Source organism: Pelophylax lessonae (assembly GCF_965119305.1).
Source record: "Pelophylax lessonae genome assembly, chromosome: 7".
Taxonomy (NCBI): domain Eukaryota; kingdom Metazoa; phylum Chordata; class Amphibia; order Anura; family Ranidae; genus Pelophylax; species Pelophylax lessonae.
The window spans coordinates 212,647,878-212,671,689 of NC_138774.1; the positions used below are offsets into that span (position 1 = coordinate 212,647,878).

Sequence of the window (23,812 nt, forward strand, 5' to 3'; positions counted from 1 at the left end):
ACACATAATTGAAATAAATATCAATACAGTATAACAGCATCAACTTTTTAAATTCCATTCAGGCAAGATCAAGACTTGACACATTTCGCAACTAGCTTCATCAGGAGTCCAGAGGTACTATTAAATAATATGTTTAAATAATATTCAACACTACCTCTGGACTTCTGATGAAGCTAGTTGCTAAACCCGTCGAGACTTGATCTTGCTCAAATGGAATATTAATGATTGTCGCTGTTATACTGTATTTATATTTATTTTAATTATGTGTATTGGAATGTCTTGAACATTTTTGGCAAGTAATCAGAGGTATTCTATACCTGTGTATAATATGTATTATAGAATAGGCATGGTATATAAACATCTATAAGTGTTTTAATGGAAATTTATGAAAAAATGGTTGTCGATAAACATTTTATGAGTATTTGCTATGTTGTCTCCTTGGAGGTTGCACCTATAAAAAAAATAATTTTCCTTGTTTTGTGTTCTGCTTTGCAAATATAAAATAGGACAATTCAAAGTGATGTCAGAGGAGGCTATAAATGTATACATGTATTTATTGAGCCCATCTGATGAGTTCTGTAAAAAGAAAAAAAAGTGTGTTTTTACATGTACCTTATTTTTATGAGGGTTTTTTTTCTCAAAGAATAGGAGCTCCCCCTTTCTGAGTCACCCCTTTTCTCCGCCCCTACACACCTCTGAGGACCAATCCTTGGTTCCACGCCCCTACCCACCTCCCAGTACTGCCCTTTATAGAGAATACAGAACCAAGTATAATTTTTTGATGCCAAGTACTTTGTATGGAATTTGTTAAGGATTGGTAATGATAACAAGAAAATCAGTAAAATAGATTACAGCAACAACAATAGACCCTCCAGCAACAATAGATTCCCCTCCCCCCAACAACAATGAACCACCCACAACAAAACATCCCCCAGCACAATAATAACCCTCCCCTCCCCCCCAGTAACAAAAGAGCCCCAGCAGCAACAACAGATTCCCCCACAGCTAGCAACAATAGACTTCCCCAGCAACAATAGGACAACCCCACCCTGCAAAAATGGATCCCCTCCAGCCATAATAGATCCCCCAGCAGCCAGCATCAGTAGACCCTTCAGCACACCCCAGCACCTCTTGCATACATTCAGTGCTGGAGGTGCCGGAACTGCGTTCCCCCATGTTCCTGCTGAAAAAAGGCCCTGTTATTATGTAGTTATATAACTGGAGGCAAACAAGGGTCTATGCATTAATGTTTATTAATTACATTTTATGTGAAAATGAACTAAAATTTAGGTAAAAAAATTCACACATTTTTGCTGATAACATTAATAAATAGGCCCTGAAATGTTTGCCAGCCAGTGCAACCGCGCTCAACTGGTATTGACAATGGACCTGGAATAGCCGGGGCCTTGACAGAGCCCTTTCTAGTGGGATTCACATGGTTTGTATTGGACATTGATAACTAGCACCAAAATCGAAGAACTAAACAAGAACTCACTGCATTGCTTCCTGACAAGGCTCATAAAATCCAGGCTTCTGTGGGGAGAAAGCAAAGTTATAGACTGTATTACAATTAACAATCCAGAGATACCGGTGATACATTTAAAGTGTAACTCCAACCCAAATTATTTCAGTTTTTCCTGTTTGTATCCCTTCTGGAACAAGTTAACATTACAGCATAACTGTGTGCACACAGGAAGTAAGAGGAATCTGGCCAAAAACAAAGCAACAATAACCTTACAAAGCATTGAAACTTTCCCTATGCAATTCAAAACAAAAAGTTATTGCTATCCAAGAGATTCTGCTCACCTCCTGTCCTAGAGTCTGCACAGGAAGTGAAGAAAATCCACTCAATGGGGTCACAGATTACAATAAAAATCTATCAGAGAATTGCTGCTTCACAGGCTTCTTCATATGCTAATAGAAAAACCAAACATAATCCAACGCATAGGGGGAAATGTACTTAGACTGGTGCCGCTATGCATAGTAACGAATCAGCTTCTAACTTCTGCTGAAAATTTAATCTAGAAACTGATTTTTTATCTACACCAGATTCTGTGTTCACCAGTTTCAATAAATCTCCCCCAAAGACTCACTCACCACTTGAATATTTAAAACCTGATCACAAGTCTTAGTGGTCAAACTACCCCAAAAACAATTAAGCATATTTGGAGGATCCCCTTGGGGTGGGACTTTGAAGGCCACTCAAAAATGTGCGATTGAAAAAGTATTAAATATATATAAATTTTATTACACAAAATAGAAAGTAAACATACAATAATATACAGTAGAAACTGATAAAATTGGCAAAACTGGTGTTTATAAAAAGGTGTACATAACACTCAACCAAGGGTTGAGTAATGGCGGCGATCTGCGATTTTTTTTGCGGAACTGCGACATTGCGGCGGACAGATCGGACCCTTGACTTACATTTTTTACACTTTTGGGATTACCAATGACATTACTGCAGTAATCAGTGCTATACATATGCACTGTTACTGTAAAAATGACACTGGCAGGGAAGGGGTTAACTGTATTGGAGAGGGAGGGGTTCAGTGTGTCCTAGGGGCGTGTTTCTAACTGTAGTGGGACATGTCTCCTATTGTAAAAACAGAGATCAACGGTTCTATATAGTAGAACCGTCTGATCTCCATTTTTACACAGGGGAAAATGACAGGCGGCTTGTTTACATAAGCCGCCCGCCTTTCTCCCGCTCTACCGACGATCGTAGTGTGACCGGCGGGCATCGGGTCCGCCGGTCACACGCACGGACTCCTCCGTGAACGAGCCGCAGCGGGCACGCGCTCGCCTGCTATTGGCTCACAAACCGGTCACAGGCTAGTGACGTATATATACGTCACTTTGCCTGGCCGGGGCTGACCGCCGCAGTATATCTACTTGCAGCGGTCGGCAAGCGGTTAAGGAAAAACTAAAAAGTAACCAGGGCAAACTTGAGATTTTTTATAATGGAGACCAAGAGGTAGAGGAAGGACATACAGCCTGAAAGTCAGTAAAAGTAAATCCACATAAGCGCCCAAAATGGTGAAGAAACAGGAAGCACAACCCATCAGATAGTTTAAGCACCATTAGATGGCCAAAATAAAAAAGACCATGCCAAAAAACAGGATGCCACAAAAGGTATCGACAGCAGATAAAAAACAAAACACTACTATCTGGTATTTATTGGTTCATTTGGTTATTAGTTCTAATAACTGTTCCTATTATACTCACTATGTTGTACAGTACGACATAGCCAATCTACAAAAAGTATATGCACAGGAAAAATATTATCTGTTTGAGCCTCGGTTCACACTTTTGCGATGCGGGAAGGCTGCGAATCCGCAGCCTGTTCCCGCATCGTACACGCACCCCCGGCAGTTCACACTGCCATATGCGATACGCTGGGGGTGTCAATGTAATCTTAACGGCACCCCCAGTTTGATCGCATATTGCAGTGCGATCTTGCAGTTCGCACAGGATTGGATCGCACAAGTGTGAACCACTGTGCGATCCGATCCTGATGCGGCTGCCAAAAAGGGTCATGTGCGTGTTTGCTGCGGGTGCGGTGCGAATTTAGCCATACAAAGTGTATGGCTAAACTCGTACCGCACAGCCTAACGCATGTAATGAAGGAGCAGTGCGCTCCGACATTACATGCGAACGCCGCAGCCACAGTAATGTGAACCGAGGCTCAGGCTGGGTTCACATCTAATACCAATGCGGCTCACAGCAGGGGTCCGATGCGTTGCTGTTCTCTGTTTTAGGGACGAATTAAGGCCAAATTGTTGCCTGAATTTGGACCTGAAATAGAGCCAAAGATGCACAGGACTCCTGTGCAATGCGCTCCACGGCCGCCCCAGACTTGTGTGAACCGGCTCCATTGATAATCTCCTGTCATGTGAATTGGATGCGGGGAAACCCTCATCAATATTCGCATAAGTGTGAACCCGGCCTAAAGCTGATGTTTAATTTAACCCATTCAATCACGTAAGTATGCATGTAATTTAATTCTAATGGCTATAATATTTATTTGTTCTAGCCACCACACCTAAATTATGCTTATATGTGAGCATAAATTCTTTCAGTACATGTCTCTCTAAACGCAGATTGGGGACATTTTGTTATGCACCTAAAAGCTGCTCTAAAACATGAATCCAAATGCAACAAAGTGCTTGAACACAATATCTAATATAGGCATAAAAGAACAAAAAATAAACCAGAAACATCCTTCTAAAAGAGGTGTTTTTTCTGCCCATGTGCTTGAGGCCCTAATGCCTCGTACACACGTGCAGATCGTCGGCCGAACGATCGGCCGTCTTTTGTCCCCGGGCTGTCGTGTCTGTTGAAAAGTGCAAAAGACTGCACAAGAATTTTGTCCGCCGACTACAGCCGACTGCAGAAGTGATGTCATGTGATGGTTAACTTTCCCTGTGTTTTTTCTTTTCTGAGCATGCCCAGTCTTGCAAATCTGCTGTCTGTCGGCCGAATTCTGTACTGACTGGCGAACAATCAGCCGCTCTGGTGTCGGCATACAAAAATTTTCATGCTTGCACGACAGATTCTTTTCGGCCGAAAGTGCGCTGTCGGCTGTCAGAAGCATCATACTAACAAGCCGAAAATCGGCCGATCGGTCGTCGGCCGAATCTTTTCGGCCGACAATCTGCACGTGTGTACGGGGCATTAGGTTAACACATAGCATGTTGTTTCTGTAACATTGCTATCATCTGAAATATCTGCACATGCTAAGTTTAAAGTGATTGATATTTTTTTCAGGCTCAGGTAAGTATTTAAGGGGGGGGGGGGGGGGCTGGGGAAGAGCTGACATTAAACGCTTTTTTTTTACCCTAATTCAGAGGATGCATTAAGGTAAAATAAAATTAAAAAAAATGGCTTTACAACCACTTTAAAATCTGATAAAAACAATATGCTAGGAAAAACCAAAGCGGTTCAAACCCTTCCAGACTCTATTTAAAACAAAAAAGAAGTTTTAACTAGGATTCTACCATAAAAAATTCCCTATATTCTAAAAAAAAAATCTTGTAAAGCACTTTACACTATGATGAGAAAACTCTCCTATCCTTTACAGCCAAGGAAACTGCTTCTGTTTGGTCTGCAACTCCCATGGCGCTGCACATGTGATCAGTTATCACAACAGCAATATGATGGTTTAACAGTTTGGCTGAGGACACAAGCAAGTGTGACAGTCAGCAATCTTGGCATTTCCGGAATGTAACTGTTTTTTGAAACCATTAAAATTGACGGATTTAGTTCCGCTTTATGATTTAGTGCTGTTCAGGGGCTCTGGGCTTCAGCAAAATGGCGGCCTCCAGCAAGATGAAACAGGAGCGATGCTGGAGGCAATTTACAGTCCACACTCATTTTGGTAGCATAACTATAAATGTGGAATGTATGTTCCTTGCAAAAGAATATTTTATTTTTTCAAGTAGTTATGGATAAAGTTCTGCTTTAAGGCTGTCAGCAGATCAGCCTGTACAAATTCGGCAGTGTCTAAAAATTGATAGCAACTGAGCATGTGCAGAGCTGGATTACTAAATTTTAACCACCTCAATACTGGGCACTTTCACCCCCTGTTCTGCCCAGGCCAATTTTCAGCTTTCAGCGCTGTCATGCTTTAAATGACAATTGCGCGGTCATGCAACACTGTACCCATATGACATTTTTTTCCACGCAAATAGAGCTTTTTGGTAGTATTTAGTCACTGCTAGGTTTTTAATTTTTTGTTAAAAAAGAAAAAAGGCTAAAAATTTTGAAAAAAAAAAAAAAGTTTTTCTTAAGTTCTGGCAGAAAATTTTGTAAACAAGTAATTTTTCTCCATCACTGATGTGCGCTGATGAAGCAGCACTGATGGGCATTGATAAGGCAGCACTGATGGCCATTGATGAGGCAGCACTTATGGGCACTGCTGAGACAGCACTGAAGGGCACTGATGAAGTGGCACTTATATGCTACACTCATGGGCGCTGATTGGTGGTTTTGATATGCGGCATTGATGAAGACTGATAGGTGGCACTGATAAGCAGTGATAGACGGTACTGATAGGTGGCACTGATGGGCAAAAATTGGCATCACTAATGGGCACAGATTGGCATCACTGATGGTCCCTGAGTGGCATCACTGGTGAGCAATGTTGGGGCTGCACAGACAATCAGGGCACTGATGATAAGTTTCCTGATTACCTATACAGGTCTACCCTGCGAGGAGATGCCGCTGATCAGCTCTCCTCGCCTCACACTCTGTCAGTGTGAGGTGAGGTGAGGAGAGCGGCTCAATGGCACTTAAGTGATTGGACACAGCTGATCACATGGGTAAAGAGCAGCATCATCAGGAACACAGTGCGCACGTGGGCGCGCAAGAGTGGTGTGACTGGGGCTGCATCATATGACGTCGTCCCAGAACGAGAGGTGATATAGTAAAATTATGGCAGGCAGGAGGCAGTTAAACAGTATAGACACTTATTTTTAATGTTTTACATAGCTATACCTGCAAAAGGGGCCAGCCTGAAGTGATCTTGCAGGACCTAATTTTCTGACTAAAGTTCCACTTTAAGGACAATTAATCAAAATTAATTCAGATTAGTCTGACCTGAGGCCGTAGAGGCTCGAATCCACTGTATTGATCATTTGGAACCACAGAGGAGATGACCTAAGCAATAAACAAATCAGATATGTTATAGGTTCAGTCATTCCAGAACTCATATTTCAGTTTTTGGTAGATACCCAACAGTTAAAGATGATTTCCAGGTAAATAGCTAACTCTACATATAACAGAAATGTTTTAACTGCTAAAGTCAATGAATTCATGACTGCATAGTTTATTATTGTACGGAATGTGCACTTGGAACCAAACCAACCAGTTATTTCCATAAGTTCGAATGTTGACATTCAACACTGAGTCATCCCATTGTCACTAGATTAGATTACCTTTGGTTTCCCCAGAAAATCTTTGGATTTTAGCTGCTCAACTTCCTGCTTCCTTGGCCTGAAGAGTTCACTCTCTGGTACATGCAGTGGCTGGAGTAAAACACGTTTCTGTGGAAGAACACACATTCCAGGGTTAGGTCATATCTAGGCGTAATTATGAGAAAACCATGTTACTGTAATGACATTTTTCTATGAAGCGGTTATCTGGTCTGCATTCAGTAAATACTGCTGGGCCTAATGTGTAAAATCTTAAAGGTAAATTCCAGGAATTCAGCAACTTTGTAGGAAGGAAAGTCTGAGGAGCTGCATGACATCTCCTGGGCTTATCTATATTATTTATGTATATCTGAAAGGTTTATTGTTCTGCTGGGAAACATACTGGGACACATTCAGGGCTGTGAGAGAGGAAAGAAGCACACAAAACAGCTATGCCCATCCCTCCTCTCTGCTGCCCATTCACAGAAGCCTTTGCATTTTTTGAATATGTTCACATAATACCAAGGCTTCTGTGTTTTGGGCGGGAGGAGGGGAGGGGGACATATTAGCTACAGCATTTCTCCTGTTCAGGATGCACAGCTCAGAAGGATCAGCTTCGTTCTCCAAGGAAATACAGCAATAGCTGTCTTCCGGGAGTACTTTAAAGCTATCAGATATAAATTTTAGAGCTAAGCCAAGGAAGTGTCATGCACCTCGCTAGACTTAACTCATAGCGTGCCTTCATTTTTCACAAAGGGGCTGAATTCTTGGAATTCAGCTTTCAAGAGGCTTTAAGTGATAGGAGAACACCTCTTTACTTGCCCCCTACCTGTAGGAACATCCTGCTCAGAATTCCCACCAACAGGATAAGTAACTATAAGGTTACTACCATCTGGAGCTGAACAGATTTTTTCTGCCATCCTGCTTTACAATGGAGCTTCACTTCGCACACACCAGAAGGGGCAAACCTCTTCTGGAGGAAAAGGCAGAAGAATGGTTCTTAATCAAAGTCAAAAAATGTTACCCAACATGTGTCAGGACATTATCGAACTCCTTCTTCAGGGCTTTGAACATATTATGTAAAGAAAAAAAATCTAAATTATAGTGATAAATAAAATAAAATAATATAAAAAATTGTGAAAAAAAAAACAATTTTACATCATGCGATATCATAATATATTTTCAAATCTGACATAATATATCAGCTTCAAGTTTTTTTTGTCATAGCTTAATTGGTCAAGCTGAAGTTAAAAGCTGATTGGTTACCTTGCACAGCTGCACCAGATTTTGCACTCTCCAGTTTTAGTAAATCAACCCCATTATGATATTTACATTTTTGTATACCACTGTGGTTCTGATATTTGTTATTATATAATCTTTTTATTGTTTCCCTGACAAAGCAGAACTATTAATTCCTTAAAACGCAATGGCTAAAATTCAGATATCTAAAAAAGCATTTGATTGAGAACCATTTCTCTGCCCTTTACATCAAAAAAGGTGTAATAAAGTTGTAATGAAGGCAGATGAAGGCTGTAGGTGGTGCTGTGGAGCAGAGCAGAGCGCGGGATCAGTGTGAGAGGAGTGGTGTGAGAGGAGCGGGATCAGTGCGAGAGGAGCGGGTGTGTGACCGACCGACCGACCGCGTGTGAGTAACCCCCCCCAGTAGAGCGGCGGCGGCAAAAGATCCTTTCCGCGGCAGCAGGCAGTGCTAGACCCCCCCCCCCAAAGTAAAAGCGGAAAGCGGGCGGCGAGCGGGTCGGTGACCCCCTCCCTGTTGCGGGTGGCGAGCGGAGTAGCAAACCCCCCCCTCTTTTGCAGCAGGCGGTGTGGTAACCCCCTCCCCCCACAGAGAGGAAGAAGACTAAGGCTGATCGGGAAGTGACAGAGGGAGGCGGGTACAGAGACTAAGGCTGACTGACTGAGGGAAGAGGGAGGAATCGCCGTCAGGAACTGCAAGTGACAGGCTTAAAGGGACACACATTAGGTAAGTAAGACTGGTGACTGGGATTGAACACAGACTGAGGGTGTAGTGCAGTACCTGAGCATCTGTGACTACCTATTACTACCTGAGTGTGACGGGCGAGTATCTTGCGACTGGTGAGTATCCTTGCAACTGGTGAGTATCCGTGCGACTGGTGAGTATCCTTGCGACTGGTGAGTATCCGTGCGACTGGTGAGTATCCGTGCGACTGGTGAGTATCTTTGCGACTGGTGAGTATCTTTGCGACTGTAGAGTATCTTAGTGACTGGTGAGGGTATTAGCGACTGGTGAGTACCCCAGGTTTAGTACCAGGGGAGATAGAGGTAGTGTAGGTAAGGAAGAGCAGGTCATTAATATTATCCCCATAGAGTAGTGGGTAATAATGTCTGACAGGATTGCGGATGCCACTTAGCGCACTTCTTGCGCCATGTATGAGTTCCTTGATGAACCACTCGAGGACGAATACTGCTGTGCAAGATGTGAGCGACTTGTTGCTCTGGAAGCCCACATCGTGGATCTAGTGAACACAGTGGCAAGACTGCGTAGCATCGACAACCTGGAAAGGAGCTTGGACATTACCCATCAGGCGCTGGCGGGGCCAGCATAGAGGAGGGAGGAGAAGAGGAGACGCAAGCATCAGAGGTACGCAGTTGGGTAACCGTTAGGAAGCCTAGTGGGAAGAGTGTCAGGGAGGCCAGTCCTGAGTTGGCACACCCTAACATATTTACCGAGTTGCAGGTGGACGGGGATATCAACTCAGGGGTGGCAGAGCTGGAGCACGCACCCTCCCCCAGCTGCCAGAGGAGGGGCGGCTCCAGGAAGAAGGGGGGCCGTAACTCAGGAAAGGTTAGACAGGTTGTGGTAGTTGGGGACTCAATTATCAAGAGGACAGAGAGGGCAATCTGTAAGAAAGATCTCGGTAACCGAACAGTATGTTGTTTACCGGGCGCCCGCGTTCGGCACATCGCAGATCTGACAGACAGATTATTGTGCGGGGCTGGGGATGACCCAGCGGTCATGGTGCATGTGGGCACTAATGACAAAGTAAAAGGTAGGTGGAGGATCCTAAAGAACGATTTCAGGGACTTAGGTAATAGATTGAGGAAAAGGACCTCCAAGGTGGTTTTCTCTGAAATACTGCCTGTACCTCGAGCCACACAGGAGAGACAGAAGGAGATTAGGGAACTAAACAAGTGGCTGAGGAATTGGTGTAGGAAGGAGGGGTTTAGGTTCCTGGAGAACTGGGCTGACTTCTCAGTCGGCTACCGGCTCTTTAGCAAGGATGGGCTACACCTTAATGGGGACGGTACAGCTCTTTTGGGGAGAAAGATGGCCACCAAGTTGGAGGGGCTTTTAAACTAGGAGACGGGGGGAGGGCCCAGAAGTAGAATCAGTCAGGAGGGAGCAGAGGACTGAAGGCAGTGGTAGGGTCAGCAGCGACAGTAGGTCCACAACGTCAATTGGCAGGTCTGTGCGGGAAAACCTCAGACCAAACAGGAATAAACATAACCGCCAATCACGCTTAACTTCCGTGAAACTAAGAGGGGTATATGCTAATGCCAGGAGCCTAGCTAATAAAATGGATGAATTGGAAATGTTAGTACATGAGGATGACATAGACCTTGTGGCAATAACAGAGACTTGGTTCGAGCCCTCACATGACTGGCTGGCCAATATCCAGGGGTATTCGGTGTACCGGAAGGACAGGGTAGGAAAAAGAGGGGGAGGGGTATGTCTCTATGTCAAGAACAATATAAAAGTGATAGAAAGGAGTGACATTATGGATGGGATGAGCATGGATTTAGAATCTGTGTGGGTAGAACTCCATAGGGAAGGAGAAAAGGGAAAAGTAGTTGTGGGGGTTTGCTATAGGCCACCTAACCAATGGGAGGAGGTAGAGCTGGAATTTTTAGCACTTTTGGGTAAAGTGGCAAGATTGGGATTAGTCATCATATTGGGGGACTTCAATTATCCCGACATTGACTGGGATTTTCTATTCACGGAAACCTTACAGGACAACTACATGTCACAGTTGGTGGACTCTCCGACTAGAGAAAACGCAGTCCTGGATCTATTGATCACTAATGACCCAGACATAATCTCGGAGGTAGGAGTCCAGGACAACCTGGGCTCTAGCGATCACAGGATGGTCACATTTAGTATAAATAACAATATAACACGGCAAGTAGGGAACATAAGAACCCTAAACTTCAGGATGGCAAACTTTCCAAAATTGTACTCATTGATGGAAAGGGTAAACTGGGACCAAACCTTGGGATCACTGACCACAGAGGAAAAATGGGAATGCTTTAGGAACATATTAAGCAAATGCATCTTGCAGTGCATTCCTATGGGAAATAAATTTAGAAGAGACAAAGCCAAACCTGGCTGGCTAAACCGTAGCGTCAAAAAACTTATTAGGGGAAAAAAATTGGCCTTCAAGAAATATAAATCAGAGGGCACAGTATCGGCTTTCGAGCAATACAAGGAGGCAAATAAGAAAAGTAAACAAGAAATCAAGATGGCCAAAATCAACTTTGAGAGACAAATAGCGGAGGATAGTAAAAAAAAACCCAAAGAAATTCTTTAAATATATCAACAGCAAAAAAACAAGGACAGAGCATATTGCACACATAATTAACGATGATGAGAGGATGGTTACAGAGGACACTGAAAAAGCAACCGTGCTGAATGCTTTTTTCTCGTCAGTCTTTACACAGGAAAAGGAGGGGTACACTGACCAAGACTGTATGGTTAATAGTTATACACAGGACTTGCCACTATGGCTAACAGAGGGTGAAATCAGGGAAAGGCTGGATAAACTGAACACAAACAAATCACCAGGCCCGGATGGCGTACATCCGAGAGTACTCAAGGAACTCAGTAAGGTTAAATCTCGACCACTGTTCCTGATCTTTGCTGACAGTATTAGGACAGGAGATGTACCAGGGGATTGGAGGAAGGCTAACGTGATTCCGATATTCAAAAAGGGGCAGAGGCATGTCCCGGGAAATTATAGGCCTGTCAGTTTGACATCAATAATATGTAAACTTCTGGAGGGGATGGTAAGAGACTATATTGTAGAGTATGCTAAAGACAACAACATCATCAGCAGTAATCAGCACGGGTTTACAAAAGGGCGTTCTTGTCAAACCAATCTCTTAACATTCTACGAGGAGGTGAGCTGTGAGCTAGATAGGGGCAGACCAGTGGATGTGGTGTACTTGGATTTCGCTAAGGCGTTTGATACAGTTCCCCACAAGCGCTTAATTTATAAAATAAGGTCTGCAGGTATCGACAGCAGGGTTTGCTCTTGGATACGGAACTGGCTAAAAGGGCGTGTCCAAAGGGTGGTAATAAACAGCGCATACTCAGACTGGTCTGAGGTAGTAAGGGGGGTGCCCCAGGGCTCAGTCCTGGGACCAACCTTGTTCAATTTATTCATAAACCACATTGAGGACGGGATCAGTAGTTCGTTATCAGTTTTTGCAGATGACACAAAATTGGCCAGGGCAATAACTACACAGCATGAAGCAGATATCCTACAGAATGACCTGGACAAAATAACGGAGTGGGCAACGACATGGCAAATGAGGTTTAACGTGGAGAAGTGTAAGGTTTTGCACTTGGGGACTAAAAACATAAAAACACAATACACGTTAGGAGGGGAATCCTTGGGGAAATCAAAAATGGAGAATGATTGGGAGTCTTGGTTGATGATAGATTAGGCAACAGCATGCAATGTCAAGCGGCAGCTGCCAAAGCCAGCAGAATATTAGCATGCATAAAGAAAGGGATGTATTCCAGAGATAAGACTATAATCCTTCCACTTTATAAAACTCTGGTCCGACCGCATCTGGAGTATTCTGTCCAGTTCTGGTCGCCAGTCCTCAGGAGGGATGTGTTGGAGCTGGAGAGAGTCCAGAGAAGGGCAACTAAACTGATTAGGGGGTTGGAGGACCTCAACTATGAAGAGCGGCTGCAATCGCTCGATTTATTCTCCCTGGAGAAGAGACGTCTGAGGGGGGACATGATAGCAATTTATAAATATCTTAATGGGGATCTCAGCTTAGAAAAAAAACTGTTCATTCGAAAGAATTGCATGAGGACTCGAGGACATACAATGCGATTAGAGGAGAAGCGTTTTAACCTCAGGCAACGAGGAGGGTTCTTTACTGTTAGGGCTACAAGATTGTGGAATTCTCTACCACAAGAGGTGGTTTCTGCGGGAAGTATGGTGGCTTTCAAAAGACTCTTAGACTTACATCTCAAGGATCAGGACATTAAGGGCTATGTGAGATGATTGCAGCCACACACACCTACACAGGTTGAACTGGATGGACTATTGTCTTTATTCAACCTCACCTACTATGTAACTATGTAATGGAGCACTCACTTTATCTATAGCTCTGATAGCAGTGTTGCCCATTACTGCATTGCACAGCTAGTAAAAAAGATGACCATTGGGATGCCAAGAAGGATACAAAGTTCTAATGGAAACAAAACTGTGGGTAAATACCAATAGTGCAGTTTGTAGGAAATTATGTTTTGCAAAACCAGTATGGTTTCTCTTTTAGGGAAATGTAACAGCAAGAATCTTAATTGGATATTGTGGGAGATGCCACAGCAAAATTCTGCATGAACCTTTCAGATTTTCTGTGGTGAACTATAGTAATGGGCAAAATAAATTTCTCACCTGTACATGGTCCAAAGCCGATTCCAGCGGGGCATTTTTGGATTCGCTGGGCAAATAGCGGATAGCCCCATTGAGCTTCTCCTGTGCAGAGTCCCATTGCCCAAGGTGGCAAAGGACGATTGCTGTGTTATAAAGGATCTGTACAGAAAAAAAGATTTATAGAAAACTTACACTTGAAACTGCATCTTTATCAGACACAATGGTCTGTTGTGATAATATCCAAGTAATCCCACCTCTTCATGTTCATTTAACATTAAATTCTGCATTCTCGCTACACATTCCCCCTTTAACAACTCCCAGCCATCTTCAGCAGAGTAACATTTTTTTGCATCTGTGCCTTTTACTTGCATGACCACTGCATGTTCTAACTTTCTTGACTTGTCTACTGTACCACTTTACTTTGCAGTCTTCCACTATTCCCAATCAGATGCGTTAGGAAGGTGACCCTTCTAATCTTCTGACTCACATTAACTTACATAGTTAGTCTGGTTGAAAAAAAAGACACAAGTTCGTCTAGTTCAACCAATTCCTCTATGATCCAGCAATGGCCTATCACTGTTAACAGGATACAATTTAAAGTCCTCAACACCTCCTTAAGCCCTGGTTCACACCTATGCAGGTTGCAGTTTGCATAGTCCAGGTGCATTTTGTGTTTTTCAATATACGTTTTTAATCCATTGAAGTCTATGGAACCAAAAACCAACAAAAAAGTCCCTGGCCCTTTCCATTAAAGGTACACATGTTAATGTGACTTATATGAAACCATATTGGACTGTAGTGTGTTATTGCAAAACTGAAAATTCACTGAAAAATGCATATGTGTGGACCAGGCCTAAAGGACCTCCTTACAGCTCCTCTTTAGCCTCCAGATGTAGATCTACTGTAACTGGAACTCGCTGTGTTTGCAAACATTTTCTTCGTTATCCATGGTCAGCATATTTCACACATGCCTCCTGGAGTTCTCTTGTGCTGATTCACATCTCTAAAGCCTCGTACACACGCAACGAATTTCCGCCGACTGGTCGTCCGACTTTTGTCCAGAGTGGTGTCTGTTGGTTGGAATGTGCTCTAGACTGCACACTAATTTTCCCGTACGACAGAATTCTACTTCAGAAGTGATGTCATGTGTTGGATTGCTTTCTTTGTGTGCTTTCATCTCTGAGCATGCCTAGTCTTGCTCATAAGATTTTTCCCCAATCCCCATTGAAATCTGTACTAATGAGACGAAAATCGGACGTGTTTTGACGGTCGACAAAAGTTTATAGCCTGCACACCAGGATTTTTTCGGCCGAAAAGTCGGAGTCGGTTGTCGGAAGCATCATACTAACAAGCCGAAAATCGGCAGATTGGTCAACGGAATAAAATTCCCGGCCGAATTTCCACTCGTGTGTACGGGCCTTTAGACGCCCTACATCATGATTGGGCATGCACCATCTCTCCAAATAACCAATAAAATGCATCTTTTAATCAAATCAATTAACCTTTACAATGTTTCCCTTTACTAACCATTTATCAACCAACCATCCTGACTGTCAATTATGTACCAACTAACCATTTTGCTTTCTCCCGTCACTACAATACCCATCTACAGCACACATTGTCAGCCAATGCTACATATGCCCAATCCAGTGCTGTTTTTTTTGAAGTGCCGAGAGATATTTTGAGCTGCCTTTTTCTGTAATAAAACTGGACTGTGAAGATTCCTGGGGGCAAGACTAATGTGAAATTGTAAATTTAAGATTACCTGCAACCAATTACAAATACATATTCCTACCTCCCAGGTAAAGAGTAGGTAGCGAAGTCCAAGCTGCTTGTAATCTATAACACTGTTGTTTCTCAGCTGAGCTAGGGCCAGGTGGCAGTCACTCAACGCTTTCTCATACCTGCCGAGGAGAAAGAATATTTTGATATTTGGAGAAATAAAATGACTTGACTCTGTAACTGGACAGAGATGGTCCCCTAACTCACAGATTATTGACAATATCAATACAGGCAAGTTACAACCCCTTCCATTCCAAATTATTTTTTACTTTTTTGGTGATGTGGTAGGTTGACTCATAATTACTCAGCCATGCAATAGTGTACCCAAATGAAGTTTATATAATTTTATTTCACAGACAGAGTTTTAGTTGTATTTAATAACCACAGTTTTTTATTTTTTATTATAAAAAGGTAACAATTACAAGAAGTAAAAAAAAAAAATGTTTCCATTACTTAAAAAACCTTTTCAAATAAATACGGTAGTCTTTCTTCAAAAGAAAACTAAATGTAGCTGAAAAAAAAATAAGCATAAGGGTATGTTATTTACCTTCAGTAGGATCTGTCCCTTGGGCTTCTGGGTCCTCCTTTAGATAAAATCGTCCTACACCGATGCTCTTCTCTCCCCACCGCCTTAATCATCCAGCGCAGCGGGGATTAATACAGAAAAGAGACTGTCACGGGCTCTCAACAAGAGAGCCCGACTATGCCCACCTTGTTCACCTAGATGCTTCATGTATAGAAGTTGTACTACACTTTAAATAAAACAAGATCTATGAATGGAGGAAAGGCGGATGATGGAAAGATCTTTCTCCTCCATTCTTGGATCCTGTTTTATCCGCACAAGCTGTAATCCACCTACTATGATTGGAGCAGCTGTGTGGAAAGGGGTGAGCATAGTCGGGCACTCTTGATGAGAGTCTGTGACAGCCCCTTAACTGTATTACCCCCACTGCCGGGGGTTGGTGGTGGGGGACAGTGGAGGAGGAAGACTTTTGCTAAAGGAGAACACAGCACCACAAGGCTTTAATTTAGACAAAAATGTATTCTAGATGGACCAAGTGTTAGCAAAGAGCTGCATGAAGGGGGAGGATCATGTCCTCCAGTTATCTTATTTAAAGAGAAAAATAGGGTTCCCTTGTTGGTGACACTTCAAAAATCAACAAATAATTTATATATAATAACAAAGAATTTTACTGAATATAATATACATAAACACGCTATAAAATCAGCAGGCAATGCATGATACAAAACACAGAGTGCAGAAGATGACCACAGGGACAGCAGGTAAGTACCCTGGTGCAGGGTTAAACCACTGACATATTTTATCCACTAGAATGTGGACTTCCTCAGGATGGATCTATGGCTGTCACATGGTAGAGCTTCTTATACAGTGCATCTTGAAAGTATTCACAGTGCTTCATTTTTTCCACATTTTGTTATGTTACAGCCTTATTCCAAAATGGATTCAATTCATTATTTTCCTCAAAATTCTACAAACAGTACCTCATAATGAAAATTTGTTTGAAATCTTTGCAAATTTATTAAAAATAAAACAGGAAAAAAAATCACATGTACTGTACATACTGTAAGTATTCACAGCCTTTGCCATGACACTGAAAATTGAGCTCAGGTGCATCCTGTTTCCACTGATCATCCTTGAGATGTTTCTTCAACTTGATTGGAGTCCACCTGTGGTACATTCAGTTGATTGGACATGATTTGGAAGGTACACACCTGTCTCTATAAGGTCCCACAGTTAACAATGCATGTCAGAGCACAAACCAAGCCATGAGGTCCAAGGAATTGTCTGTAGACCTCCGAGACAGGAGAAAATAGAGGCACAGATCTGGGGATGGGTACAGAAAACTTTCTGCAGCATTGAAGGTCCCAATCAGCACAGTGGCCTCCATCATCTGTAAATGGAAGAAGTTTGGAACCACCAGGACTCTTCCTAGAGCGGGCCGCCTGGCCAAACTGAGCAGTCTGAGGAGAAGGGCCTTAGTCAGGGAGGTGACCAAGACCCCAATGGTCACTCTGACAAAGCTCCAGTGTTTCTATGTGGAGAGAGAAGAACCTTCCAGAAGAACAACCATCTCTGCAGCACTCCACAAATCAGGCCTGTACAGTGGCCAGACAGAAGACACTCCTCAGTAAAAGGCACATGACAACCCGCCTGAAGCTTGCCAAAAGGCACCTGAAGGACTCTCAGACCATGAGAAACAAAATTCTCTGGTCTGATGAAACAAAGATTGAACTCTTTGGCCTGAATGGCCAGCGCAATGTCTGGAGGAAACCAGGCGACGCTCGTCACCTGGCCAATACCATGCCTACAGTGAAGAATGGTGGTGGCAGCATCATGCTGTGGGAATGTTTTTCAGTGGCAGGAACTGGGAGACTAGTCAGGATCGAAGGAAAAATGAAAGCAGCAATGTACAGAGACATCCTTGTTGAAAACCTGCTTCAGAGTGCTCTGGACCTCAGACTGGGGCGAAGGTTCATCTTCCAAAAGGACAATGACCTTAAGCACACAGCCAAGATTAGAAAGGAGCTACGGGACAACTCTGTGAATGGATTAGTGGCCCAGCCAGAGCCTAGACTTGAAACCAAGTGAACATCTCTGGAGAGATCTGAAAATGGCTGTGCACAGACGTTCCTCATCCAACCAGATGTAGCTTGAGAGGTCCTGCAAAGAAGAATGTGAGAAACTGCCCAAAAATAGGTGTGCCAAGCTTGTAGCATCATACCATAAAATACTTAAGGCTGTAAATGGTGCCAAAGTATTGAGCAAAGACTGTGAATACTTATGTACATGTGATTTTTTTCCTTTTTTATTTTTAATAAATTTGCAAAGATTTCAAACAAACTTATTTCATGTTGTCAATATGGGGTATTGTTTGTAGAATTTTGAGAAAAATAATGAATTTAATCCATTTTGGAATAAGGCTGTAATATAACAAAATGTGGAAAAAGTGAAGCACTGTGAATACTTTCCGGATGCACTGTACATCCTAAAAGCCATGTGGAAGAACATATAGACCCTATATATTTGTGAAATGGCAAATGGTGTACTTATATGTGTTATACCAGGAATATTCACACCAGACTGAATAATAATGGATATAATAGGATCTATATTCACATTAATAGTGGCAATCCTAATCTGCATATTGCATAGCTGTGTTTACAGCCACTTAGTTTCATCGTATTATTGATTTATGCTTCCTCTTCCAGGTAGCCATGCATAGTTTGAAACATCTTAGGTCATGGCTTTGTTTTGTGTGTTATTTGACAATATTGTAAATTTTTAACTTTTGCACAGTCTCCAGTACTATGGGAAAAAATATAGCAATATTTTATATGCATATGAAAAAATAATTACAAATGAAAAAGTGAATTCCTCCTAAACTGATATTTGTAGTATAGGTGGAGCTTGGTGGGTACAGTCAGCCCCTGGATTCCTATTTGTCAAGAATGCTCCTGAGAGGTAGATCCCCCAGTCATAATTCTACATGTTCCCCTTCCCCCCATACAACCCCTCAAAAAATGGACCTTTAGACGGTAACCCCCAAGTAGTATATAAGACCAATACAACAATATTGATTAAAAAAAAATACAAAGCTATATTTTAATACAGTAGACATACAACATCATAAATATGATCTAATCCAAAACAGGGTCCCGGTAAGAGGATCCCTGTAATATTGTTATATATAATGACATCCAAACAAGATAATTTAGCAGAAAAAGCAAGCCAGCATGTTTTGCGGTAGAACCATTCCGCTTCATCAGGGCTTTACTGCCGCTTGTGTTTCGTCTATGTCATATACGGGGGAAAAAAGGAAAGAAAAGATTAGTCATCGTTGGCTGTTTCCCAGCTAGGGGGAGACCATAAAAAGTATGCATCCAATGCTTTAGGTTCCCACAAAGGGTGCTGCCTGGCCTGGAACGTATTAAACACACTCCCGGTTGCAAGGCCCAGGCTCTCTTAACTCAAGCAGCATCAGGGATAAAATATCATATCCACCTCAACATGAGTAGATAAACAGTCAGGTCCAGACATAGGGGAAGCCGAATCACAAGATGCCTAGGTCTCCCAAAACTCCACCGAAAACACCATACAACAAGTATTTACATCCTTCCAGCATCAGCTTCCTATCCAGTGCTTAGCATTTAGTCGCACAACATCCCAGAGCTGCAGAGACAGTTGGTGCTGGAGGACTTTCCTCTGAGATGCTGTGATCTCAGGTATGGACAGGGAGCAGGTAGCTACCTAATGTCCAGCACATATCACTGACTACAGATCCTGCTTAGATCGATGTCTGCGTGATGAGATATCTCCAGTTAGGGCCACCAACCCAACATACCTTAATAGTACTGGTCTAGGGGGCAAATGCCCCACTACCCCCCAGCACAGTCTTTTTCTAGGTCTGCTTTCAGCCAGTATGTTTTGGGGAAAAAGCTGCAGTACTCAAAGAAAACTCACATTTACAAAAGTAGAATATCCAAACTCCATGCAGACAATCCCTTGGTCTCACCACCTAGACCAGGGATAGGCAACCCCAGCATTCCAGCTGTTGTAGAATAAGTCTCAAGAGGCATTGCAAGACTGACAGCTACAGATATGACTCCCAAGAGAAGAGGGGTGATGGTATTTATAGTTTCAGTATTGCTGGAGTGGAAAGGCTGCCTACCCCTGACCTAAACCATATCATCTTAATGGATACTATGTTCCTTTCAGTTTATTTACCTTTTAAGCTTGAAATATACATAACTTCTTTGGAAAAATCCAACAGCTAGGCAGGGGTCCTTTGTGAGAGCCAGATTATAGGCCTGCAGAGAAATAAAAAAGTAAAATGTATGTATATTGTATGCTTAGACTTTAGCGATGTCGCAATGAACACACGCTAAATTTATATATACATATAGATCTACAGTCAGGTCCATAAATATTGGGACATCGACACAATTCTAATCTTTTTGGCTCTATACACCACCACAACTAATTTGAAATGAAACAAACAAGATGTGCTTTAACTGTAGCCTTTCAGCTTTAATTTGAGTGTATTTATATCCAAATCAGGTGAAAGGTGTAAGAATTACAACAGTTTGTATATGTGCCTCCCACTTTTTAAGGGACCAAAAGTAATGGGACAATTGGCTACTCAGCTGTTCCATGGCCAGGTGTGCGTTATTCCCTCATTATCCCATTTACAAGGAGCAGATAAAAGGTCCAGAGTTCATTTCAAGTGTGCTATTTGCATTTGGAATCTGTTGCTCTCAACTCTCAATATGAGATCGAAAGAGCTGTCACTATCAGTGAAGCAAGCCATCGTTAGGCTGAAAAAACAAAACAAACCCATCAGAGAGATAGCAAAAACATTAGGTGTGGCCAAATCAACTGTTTGGAACATCCTTAAAAAGAAAGAATGCACCGGTGAGCTCAGCAACACCACGGAAAACAACTGTGGTGGATGACCAAAGAATTCTTTCCCTGCTGAAGAAAACACCCTTTACAACAGTTGGCCAGATCAAGAACACTCTCCAGGAGGTAGGTGTATGTGTGTCAAAGTCAACAATGAAGAGAAGACTTCACCAGAGTGAATACAGAGGGTTCACCACAAGATGTAAACCATTGGTGAGCCTCAAAAACAGGAAGGCCAGATTAGAGTTTGCCAAACAACATCTAAAAAAGCCTTCACAGTTCTGGAACAACATCCTATGGACAGATGAGACCAAGATCAACTTGTAGCAGAGTGATGGGAAGAGAAGAGTATGGAGAAGGAAAGGAACTGCTCATGATCCAAAGCATACCACCTCATCAGTGAAGCATGGTGGTGGTAGTGTCATGGCATGGGCATGTATGGCTGCCAATGGAACTGGTTCTCTTGTATTAATTGATGATGTGACTGCTGACAAAAGCAGCAGGATGAATTCTGAAGTGTTTCGGGCAATATTATCTGCTCATATTCAGCCAAATGCTTCAGAACTCATTGGACGGCGCTTCACAGTGCAGATGGACAATGATCCGAAGCATACTGCGAAAGCAACCAAAGAGTTTTTTAAGGGAAAGAAGTGGAATGTTATGCAATGGCCAAGTCAATCACCTGACCTGAATCCGATTGAGCATGCATTTCACTTGCTGAAGACAAAACTGAAGGGAAAATGCCCCAAGAACAAGCAGAGGCCTGGCAGAGCATCACCAGGGATGAAACCCAGCGTCTGGTGATGTCTATGCGTTCCAGACTTCAGGCTGTAATTGACTGCAAAGGATTTGCAACCAAGTATTAAAAAGTGAAAGTTTGATTTATGATTGTTAATCTGTCCCATTACTTTTGGTCCCTTAAAAAGTGGGAGGCACATATACAAACTGTTGTAATTCCTACACCGTTCACCTGATTTGGATGTAAATACCCTCAAATTAAAGCTGAAAGTCTGCAGGTAAAGCACATCTTGTTTGTTTCATTTCAAATCCATTGTGGTGGTGTATAGAGCCAAAAAGATTAGAATTGTGTCGAGGTCCCAATATTTATGGACCTGACTGTATACTGTATATAGCTTTATATTAAGGTTGCACCGATACTGTTTTTTTACCGGCGAGTATGAGTACCATTACTTTCAGTCAAGAACTTGCCGATACCAAGTACCGATACACCACTCCTGTGTGAACTCAGGTAGAAGTCACAAGCCTGGGTTCACATAGGAGAGGTGCGGAAAACCGCATGCGTTTCGGACTGGAATCGCACCACATTCCTGCTTAAATCTCATGCCATTCTTTGCAGTGCTATTTGAGACCATTCATTTTGTATGGGTTCAAATTGCACCACAAAGGTATCGGTTTCAAGAATCATAGCATTTGCACGAGTACGAGTGCAAATAATCAGTATATGTAGACACACACAAAGCAAGAGATAGATACCATGGAAGCTAGACAGCTGCGACTTTATTCTCACAGTGGGAAACAAATGGTAAAGTGTTACTAAACCCAGGACCCTGCATTCTTTATATCTGGTCTCCCACAGTACACAGAACATGGAAATGCAATTATTTTAGTAAATATAAATCGCTAAATACATTTTCTCATCAGCAGTATATAGCAGTATTGTGACTTCTATTAGTGTCCGGCCAAGCACTGGTTAAGGCTTGTAGGAGTTTTCATTCACCTTTGACTGTCCCATGAGGCTGCATGACCTCTGACCCTCTGTCTGGACAGTGCTTATTGGTCCTGTGCTGATCACTTGCACCCTCCCCAAAAAAAAAAAAAAAAAAAAAAGCTCTCTAGCAATACACACCAAACTAAGCATGTTCAGAGTGTCTCCAAGGTTCGGTACTATCAGGAGATGAATTAGAGACTGTGGAAGAAGGGGAGGATCAGAGAAGACAGGATTAAACAGATTTTTTTCACAATGTGCAGGATTAACCCCTTAGGTTCCACAGTGAGTATAACAAGCATGCTTTACTGCATATACAGACTGATTTTACTATTGTGGGTTTAGTAACACTTTAAATTCCCTCTTGACTCCTTTAGAGTGACCATTCAGATGTATTTGGGGGATCAATTTCTGCATTGGTGAAGCTAATTATAACTAAAGACATTTTAAAAAAATGTCAGCCAATCTTATGGACACCATTTAGAATGACTGCAGTTTTTGTCAAAGGATGGTGGACTGGTTCAAGGCTGCTGATTTTAATAGAAACCGGTTTGTGGTGTGTACTTCATCATATACATTCCTCTGGCTTCATTTCCCTAATGTATATGTAAACAGTGGATCTCTTTCACTTGCTTCCTTTTTTGTCTGTAAAATATACAATTGAAAGCATTTTGTTATATCCGTTTGGGAAGTACAACAAATACCTGATGATTCTACAATAAATCTTGGGCGCTAATACCTTTCTGTACTCTCTGCCTGTGCTGTACACTATCAGTTACAGTTGTTTCCAGCTCCTTCTGAGAACTACAGGACACCTTCCCTTATTTTATGGAGAAGAGAAGAGGTGGGGGGGTTCCGCTCTTTTTCCTAGGGTGACAACACTCCTCCTCCAAAAATACAGTGTGTTGAGCAAGCGCTTTAACTCTGTACAGTATGTTGAATTGTTGGTTTGGTACTTTTGTAGTGTTTACAAAAATCATGATACAAGTTGAAAATCCTCTTTAGACACCATTCACACTTCTGCGACTTCTAATGTGTCTTTGGACATCAAAGTTGCATGACAAGTCATACCCCATGTTTTCCAATGATAACCATTCATCCACACTTAATTGCCAAAAGTATTGGAATGCCTGCCTTTACACGCACCTGAACTTTAATGGCATCCCAGTCTTAGTCCGTAGTGTTCAATATTAAGTAGGCCACACCCTTTGCAGCTATAAGAACTTCAGCTCTTCTGGGACGGCTGTCCACAATCAAGGTCCATAAAAACATGGGTGAGAGAGTTTGGGGTGGAGGATCTTGACTGGCCTGC

General features: G+C 42.4%; 1 protein-coding gene across 1 annotated transcript in view; it reads right to left on the bottom strand.

The window, feature by feature from the left end:
* The window catches only part of NOXA1 (NADPH oxidase activator 1), a 66,884-nt gene that overhangs the window by 27,221 nt on the left and 15,851 nt on the right, over positions 1 to 23,812 (bottom strand). Inside the window, exons 2-7 of the mRNA XM_082262693.1 lie at positions 20,100 to 20,182; positions 15,366 to 15,474; positions 13,592 to 13,729; positions 6,939 to 7,046; positions 6,601 to 6,660; positions 1,496 to 1,533 (exon numbers count right to left, since the gene is read on the bottom strand). Coding sequence (XP_082118819.1) covers positions 1,496 to 1,533; positions 6,601 to 6,660; positions 6,939 to 7,046; positions 13,592 to 13,729; positions 15,366 to 15,474; positions 20,100 to 20,182 — 536 coding nt within the window. The remainder of the gene's footprint in view (positions 1 to 1,495; positions 1,534 to 6,600; positions 6,661 to 6,938; positions 7,047 to 13,591; positions 13,730 to 15,365; positions 15,475 to 20,099; positions 20,183 to 23,812) is intronic.